The sequence below is a fragment of the Myotis yumanensis genome, unplaced genomic scaffold, assembly GCF_028538775.1.
Source record: "Myotis yumanensis isolate MYYU_CA2020_CCGP unplaced genomic scaffold, mMyoYum1.0.hap1 SCAF_2, whole genome shotgun sequence".
In the NCBI taxonomy this organism is placed as follows: domain Eukaryota; kingdom Metazoa; phylum Chordata; class Mammalia; order Chiroptera; family Vespertilionidae; genus Myotis; species Myotis yumanensis.
Window position 1 is genome coordinate 2,099,138 of NW_027223753.1, and position 7,952 is coordinate 2,107,089.

Consider the following 7,952-nt stretch of genomic DNA (forward strand, 5'->3'; position numbering starts at 1 on the left):
CACTGAGCCCAGGGGCCTGGAGGACAGGGGCTGTGGCCCCCCTTCATGCTCCACTGTGACCCGCGGACCCCATGCCTGCCAGTGTCAGCCCTGACTGCCCAAGGCCCTGTGTGTGCGCCGGGCACCAGCAGACACCGCACAGGAGGCTCGAGGCGGGGTGGGGGGAGCAGGGCAGCAAGGAGGGCCTTTGCCGGCTCACCCACGTCAGCCCAGGGACAACGGTGGGAAGGCCTGGTGGTCGAGAGCCAGGTCGGGGTCTCAGCCACCCACCACGTCCCGCAGAGCAGGCTGGCTGAGCTCCTGGGCCTCGTGCATCCGGTTCTGATGGCTAAGCGCCCCCCTCCCCAAGGCGGACAAATGGTCTCTGCAGGTTGGAGCCGTGGAATAAACGGCCGCGAAACACGGAAGCTGAGGAGGCCGCTCCCCACTCCAGCCAGACCCTGCGGTTGCTCCCGGACCCAAGCACGTGGCCCTGGGAAGGCACATGCGTGTGCTCACACAACACACGCAGACACAGGTTTCCTGCCGAGACATTTAAAACCAGAAACACCTACAGTGTAAGATGCTGCAGCCCCACCCACCGGCACGTCCCCCTGGGACTGGGGTCTGCCATCTGCTCGTCACCACAGGCTCACTCACCAGCGGCTCTAAGTCCCGCTGACTCCTCCCCCCGGCAGGTGCCCCTCTGAACCGCCACCCCTAAGCGTCCACCAGCAACGCGTTCGCCGCAGGCCGAGGACGAGGCTGCACGTGCTCAGTGCACCGGCAGCGGTGGAAGAGGCGATTCCCGCTGCGCAGGCTCCGGCTGGGACGGAACGCCATGTCCACGGAGTCTCCCGGGAGCAGCGGGCTGTGCCCACGTGACCCCAGCGCGTTCTCACAGTGCAGTGCGCTGAGTAAGTCACCCAAAGCCTTAGTGAGAGCTGGAGGCAGGAGTGTAAGCACGTGACAGCGTGGCAGTCTTCACGGCAGGATCTTCTGCAAACTGGACAAAGACTGCAGACAGCTTCAAAACCGCCCAGGGGGCAGGGTAGCGAGTAACTCAGTGCCCCCACGTGTGAGCCCCACGGGGCAGAGCTGTCCAGGTGGCTGGCGGCGCCGGCGGCGTCTCAGCGGATGATCGTCACGTGGGCAGCGGCGATGTCCAGGTCCGTCTTGGACGGGTACACCACCTTCAGGTGCCCCTCCTCGTCCACCACCCGCACCTGCTCCACCACCAGGGGGGCGCTCCCGTCTCGCTCAGGGCTGGGGTGCCTTCCGGGCTCCGAGAGGTGTCCGGAAGTGGCGTCCGCTTCAGTGTCTGAGACAGAGCCCTCCTCCTTGTTTTCTAAGGTGTATTTGTTGATTTCTGCCATTTTCTGCAAATGACCCAGAGATCAGAGGCAGCCCCGGGAGGCGCCCGGAGACCCACGCGGTCCTCTGCCCGTCGCCTGGAGGCGGGCTACTCACCAGAACGAGGGCGTCCATGATGTCTTTGCAGATCTGCAGACTTGTCGCACTTGTCACTTCCAAAAACAAATCGCAAGTTGTTTTCTTAATCTTAAAGAGAAACGAGGAACGTTTCAGAAAAGAGTCAAATTACCAACAGCGACACCAGCAACTGCAACACTGAATCTGGGAAACCTCACACACGTGCCACTCAAGCCGACAGACCGACCGCGGGCTGCGCGCACCCTGACATGGGGCCGTGCGTGCCCGACGTCGCATGGAAGACGCAGGGACGCCTACTCTCCACCCACCTTGGTCTTCTCGCTGTTGGTTATCGGCGGGAAGGAAATGACGTCGCCGTCGGCGTCCAGGAGGCAGGGGTACTGCTCCTTCCCGTCCAGCAGGTGGAGGTATCTGTGCAGAGAAGCCGTTAACAGTGAAGCTGCCACAGCGCCCGCAGGTTAAACCGGGCAAATCCAAGCCCTTGACCCCAAGAAAGACCTAGGCACGTCCCACAGCTCAAGGCACAGTGTCCTGAAACCGTGTTCACGGGGACGGCATCTGGGCTAAGGAGGCAGGGCCAAGGCCCGCGGTCATTCCCAGCAGTGAGATCTGGGAAAATGCTGGGGGTGTGGGGGTTCGTCTCCCTCGGGCTGTGGGTGACTTGGTTCCCCACCACCTGCGCCCTTGGTGCCAAGAGCCACCCTCCTGAGGCAACACAGGCTCCCTCGGAAGTGGCGTCCACACCACACAGCCTCAGGCACCACCTTTCACCCCACCCGCAGGGAGGCCCTCGCAGGAGAGGGATGGACTTCCGGGAGAGGCCCCAGTCCCTGGCCAGGTCAGGCGCTTTCTAACTGGTGGTGGACGAGATGGAGGACGGGGCCGGGACCAGGGGCCACCTGTGCAGGCCTGAGACCGTCTGCCTCTTCTTCTGCTTCCGGTGCTCCTCTGCCTCCGCCTGCAGCTGCCGCACCAGGTCCTTGACCTTGACCTCCTTGCGCCCCAGGGGGACGATCTTTAGGGTGAAACCTCAGGTCAGCTCATGTGGAAACACTCTCGGCCACTCACCCCAGCAGCCCCGCCCCCGCCCCCTCCTCCTTCTCGATGGGAGCGCCGGCTGCCCCACAGCTGTCATTCTGCCCCCGCATCACGCGTGCTCACATGTGCCTCAGAGGTCACCTAGGAGCCCCAACACCCAAACACCCCAGTGCTTAAACTGAGCTAAACCTCGAACCCAACACACAGCTGCGTCTCCAAGACGACAGATCCTGGAAGGCCAAGGGCCGGCCAGCAGCGCCCGTCGGGCAGGCACAGGACCCGCCCCACCCGGGGCCTCACGCCCGCGCAGAGGCCAACAGAACGGCCAGACCTGCCGGGACAGCCGGCCAAGGTCAGGCCCCACTGGGGGCTTTGCCATTGGGATGCAAAGCAGAAACTCCTGCTTCAAAGCGAGTAAGCAAGTGAAGGAACCCCTTTACCGGTCCCACTCCTGAGCCTGTGCCGAGGCGTGAACAGGGCCCCTGCTGCCCCGGGAGCCGCGAGGGCGAGGAGCTGCTGGCTACCTGCAGACGCTCCGGCACCAGAACCACCCCGCTCAGCCCGGAGGGGGCGGTCACCTTGAGGTCCTCCGGCGGGCGGGCGGTGTACAGCAGCGGCCTGCGGATGGCACGGAGGTCGTGGGTCGCGATGGTGGCCGCCGTCCGCTTCTCGCAGAGGTCCTCGTGCAGCTTCGTCTGCAACGCGAGATCGCGGGCGCTCAGAGCCAGGTGTGCGCAGGCAGGAGCTGCCCACCCACTCGTCACTGCCGCCTCCCGCCTCCCGCCAGAAGCATCCGGTGAAACCGCCCCCGGCAAACAGCTTCTTCCCATCACCAGGGCTTTCCTCGTCCCTGACGCTAGAGCACAATGTGGGAGGCGTCCGTCCGAGAAGCCACGGGAACGACACTCCTGGCTGAGCTCACAGCAGCACGACTCAAACAGGACCCCACGACGTTCCCCTGAACGCCAGCTCCGCGCTGGACGCCTGGCCCTGCCTCTGCCCCTCCCAGGGCAGGACTCCTGACCCGCGGGAGCCTCCGGAAGCCGCCTGTCCCCGGGCCACCCCAGGGCCTCCTCATGTCAGAGACGCGCCTGCTATTTTAAAAGAGGGGCACACGGCACGGGGCAACCCATCGGGACGTTTGTCTCGCTAAACCCTAAACAAACAGCACAACTGGCGTGGGACTGTGCTGGTGAGAGCTGCTGACTCCGACACCACCTTATGTGGAACCGAGTGTGATTCATTACGGAAACCAGAAACTCCAGCAACTCGGGAACTGGAGGAACACTCCGGCCCCAGGGCAACAAGGCGGCCCGCAGAAGCGCGGCTCACTGTGAGCTGTGGGCGAGGAGCAGGAGGAGCCTCCACCCGGAGCCGCCAGGCACACTGGTTGTGTGTGTGTGAGGCGCCCTCCATGTGCCCAGCACACCTGGCTGCCCACGGCCCACACGCTGCTCACCAATACCCAGGGCAGGGCCGCTGCGTTCCCATTTCCCAGGAGAGGAAACTGAGGCACGCAGAGGTGGTGTCTCCTCACCCCCCCCCCCCGCCCCCCCGCTGGCCGCCTGCACCCACCTGAGAGGTGAGGAAGCGCTTGAGTGCGTTGCCAGTCTGCAGGTCCATGCCCCTCACGACAGCCCCCACGAGGAACGGCCGCACGCCCTTGACCTCGGGGCCGGCCGTGATGGTCAGCGGGGCCGGGTTCTCTGAGACGTGCAGCACGCGGAGCAGCAGCCGGCTGGCCTCGGCCACCTCCTCCTCCTCGCCCTCCCTCTTCCTCCGCTCCCTCCTCTGGCGCCGGCTCTCCTCCTTCTCGGGGTCGGCCCTGCCCTTGGCCCGGCCTCGGCCCCCTGCCCGCAGGTACTCCAGGATGGACTTGGTCTGGCAGCTGCCCAGCATCTTCTCCAGGCGCCTGTCCTTCAGCTGGTTCCCGTGGAGGTTGAGCTCCCTGAGCTTGGGGCAGTCGGCCAGCTCCGCGGGGACCTCGCTCAGCTGGTTGTTGGCGAGGTCCAGCGTCTGCAGGGCAGAGAGCGCATCAGGCACGGAGCACCCCACGCGCCGGCGACGCGGCCAGGGGTCTCCATAAAACACCTGCCCTGACCCTCAGGCTCCTCGGGTCCCAGCTACAGCAACGTTTCAGGTGGACGGTTAGTGAGAGGACAAGGCAGCAAGGGGCAGGGGAAGGCGCAATCTACTGTGACACGTGGTGCTTCAGGGGACAACATGCCCCGCACAATGGCGCTGACGGATCTCTCCCCACACTGACACCCAGCACAGGACGCACTCACATCCGCGGGCACGGGGAACAGGGCTGACACTGCAGGGCCGTTGTCTGCCTGTAGAGCAGGGGCAGATCCTGCCCTCAAAACAGGAATCAAACGAAGAAATGGGGCCAAGGAAGCCAGACCGATCTTCAGTTCCCACGGCCCGAGCAGCGGAGGGGCCTCTGCTGGTCACCCTGCCACAGGCTGTCCCCACGTGGACGCCAGGCCTTTCTCCACTCAGCCTGGACTGGACCGGGTGGGGCGAGGCAGTCTCTGGCCCCAGGTGACCTGACAGCTCCTCCAATCAAGAGGCAGGGCCTGCACCGAGCCAGGAACCCCTATGCCCAGTGAAGGTGACAGTGGCTGTCCTGAGCCAGGCTGCATACCCCCCGCAGAAGCCAGCCCGGCCACCTAGACCAGCTGTCCCAGAAGCCTGGAGAGCAGGGCAGGGCTGATGTACCAGGTCAGGGTGGCTCTGAGTCCCTGGGCTGTCCAAAGGGGCAGTAGTTGGCCAGCTGCACCTGCGTCACCCTCATCCTGGCACCAAAACACGCTGGCTGGGTGGCTGGGACGTGTCTGCCTCCAGCATGAAGAGCTGGCAGGAGAGGGGGTGAGGGAGGGGCCCTGTAGAGCAGGGCAGAATGGAGGCACCCTCAGGACCCGCAAACGGTGCTGGGGCAGGAGGCTGAGCAAGGCTCTCCCAGGGGAAGCTGCGCCCCAACCAGAGGACGTGAAACCCACATTCCCTCAAAGAGGGATGAACGCGTGGGAGTGGCCCCCAGCAACAGCCTGGACCTGACACACGGGGAGGGGACGGGAGGGGACGGGATGGGACGGGATGGGATGGGATGGGACTCAAGTTGCTCCCTGCTCGCAGGTAACAACCCCCATGGGCAAAGCAGGCCAGTCTCTGAGCCCAGGCGGCGCCCTGTTCCCGCTCGGGACCTGCTGCTGGGAAAGGACCCTGAGCTCCTGGTGTGCGACCGAGAGCCCCCCCCCCCCCCCCCCCCCAGGGGTGCAAGGACCGGTCTTGGTTGCAACAGACGACTGAGGGCACCTGGGCCCCACCGAGTGAGCCCCACCTCCGGCAGCAGCTCAGGAAAAAAACCCACAAAAAAACAGAGGCAGGATTTTCTTTTAACTTCCATTTCTCTTATCACTGGACAGAGGGTTTCACTTCGGAGCTTAACTTCTCTCTGAAACCTGCCGTGGGGAGTCCCACACATGAGTCGCACTGGGTGACAGATCGACAGGGCTCCTGGCAGGAAGGCGGAGCCTGGATGAGTGGTCCTGGCTAAGGAACTGCGGCTGGTCCTCTGCCCGCCCCTCCCTGCATCAGTCCCAGGTGGGCAGCACCTGGGGTCCGGATAAGAGTCACTAGGAGCGCAGGCAGCCAGAGCCATGAGGGTGCCACCCCTCCTTGGCCTGCTGTGGCCCTGGCAGTGGGGCCCGTGACAGGGCAGAGAAGCCCATGCCACACTCTCAGGTCTCCCCGGGGGCAGCCAAGCTGATGGGTCAGAGGCCGGGGGATGGCAGAGCCCGGTGCCCCAGAGGGAAAGAGGTCAACAGCGCCCCTCTCAGCGTCCCGCCCCAGGCCTGGAGTGCGGGGCAGGGTCTGGGCCACCTCCTGGGCTCTCCCCGCTCTGGGGAGGGGAGTGGAAGAAGCCGAGGCTGGGGTTACTTGGAGCGGGGGTGGGGGGACGGATCGCTTCCCAGGCCCGGGCCCAGCCCGCCGCCCGCCCGCCCGGTCGCCCTGCTGACCTTGAGCGAGGCCAGGTGGGCGATGTCGGGGCTGAGCTCCCGCAGGCAGTTGTCGGCGGCCGCCAGCTCGCTGAGCAGGGGCAGCGCGCCGGGGCGGAAGAGCTCGGCGGGGAAGGAGTGCAGGCAGTTGCCGGTGAGGTTGAGGGTCTGCAGGCGCGGGGCGCAGCGCGCCAGGTCGGCGGGCAGCTCGCGCAGCCGGTTGCCGCTGAGGTTGAGGGTCTGCAGCTGCGGGAGGCCCGGCGGCTCGGCGGGGCCCAGGCCCTGGCCCGGCGGCAGCGCCTCCAGCGCGTTGCCCGACAGGTCGAGCACGCGCAGCGCGGGCAGCGGGCCGAGCTCGGGGCTGAGGCCGGGGCCCAGCGCGTTGCGCCGGAGCACGAGGCTCTGCAGCTGCGGGAGGCCCCGCGCCAGGCCCGGGCCCGGCTCGCGCAGGCTGCCGCAGCCGCTCACCTCCAGGTAGTGCAGCAGCGAGAGCGAGAAGAGCCGCGGCGGCAGCCGCCCGCCCGCCGCCCGCACCCGCTCCTCCAGCGCCGGCCCCGTCAGCAGCAGCTCCCGCCGCCGCTGCTGCTCCGCCAGCTCCAGCTCGGGCCAGGCCTCGGACACCGCCGCCGCCGCCATCGCGCTGCCGCTCCCGCAGCCCGCGGGGCGCTTCCGGGGCACGTGGCGTCACTTCCGGCGCGGACCGGAAAGAGCCACGCGGCCAGCGCTCCGGCGCCTGGACCACCTGGGCGCCCGAGGTTCCGGCCGCGCCTCTGGTCGGAGAGTCCGCCCCCGGGCCGAGCGCCTCCTGGCCCGCCTGGCGGGGTCCGCACCGCGGAGTCGCCCTCGCAGAGACTGGGGAGCAACAGGGACCGCCCCGCCGCCGGGGCTGTGGCTGGGACCCTGTGACAAAGGCAGCGTGACCTGCCCATCGATACGTGCCCCTCCCGACCCATCGGCGATGCCCGCGGAGAAGGAGTGGCCCTAGGAGGCTTAGAATCCGGGCTTCGCCGCGGTCAGGGGCGGGCGGGAGGGCGGCCCGGTGGCGCCCGTGCCCTTTAGTGAAGGGGCGACAGTCTGTCGGGTGTGCTGTCACCTCGAGTTTCCTCCCGACCAGAGCGCCCCCTCCTGGCCCCGACACTGGGAGGGGCTGGTGGCAGTGGCTCCTTTAGGGGGAAGTGGGGGCAGCGGGGTGCCGAGAAGGCGCCCCCCGCATCGGCGGGTTTCCCAGAGCCCACGGGTCAGAAGAACCCGTACACAACCCGGCAAATTTGGGGGGTCCTGTCGCGCTTCCCTCCAACGCGGTCAACAGGACATGGAGGAGGCCACTGCCGGATAGAACGGCTGCTGTTTACAGAAGCTTTAAAAGCGGGTGCCAAGAGCACACTCCAAAAAGGCGACGGAAGTACAGCAAACACATGCCAGCAGCAGTCGCCGTGGGCATCATGCGGTGGGTGGCACCCGCGTCCCCACAAGCCGCGG

General features: G+C 66.7%; 1 protein-coding gene across 1 annotated transcript; it reads right to left on the reverse strand.

The window, feature by feature from the left end:
• Nucleotides 1–518: 518 nt before the first annotated feature.
• On the reverse strand, nt 519–7,109 carry LRRC47 (leucine rich repeat containing 47). The gene is made up of 7 exons (XM_070403943.1): nt 6,495–7,109; nt 4,045–4,485; nt 3,048–3,164; nt 2,331–2,446; nt 1,740–1,842; nt 1,450–1,539; nt 519–1,358 (listed from the first exon to the last, which is right to left on the reverse strand). The coding sequence occupies exons 1-7, from the start codon at nt 7,107–7,109 to the stop codon at nt 1,110–1,112; spliced, it is 1,731 nt and encodes a 576-aa protein (XP_070260044.1). The 3' UTR covers nt 519–1,109.
• Between the last annotated feature and the right edge of the window lie 843 nt (nt 7,110–7,952).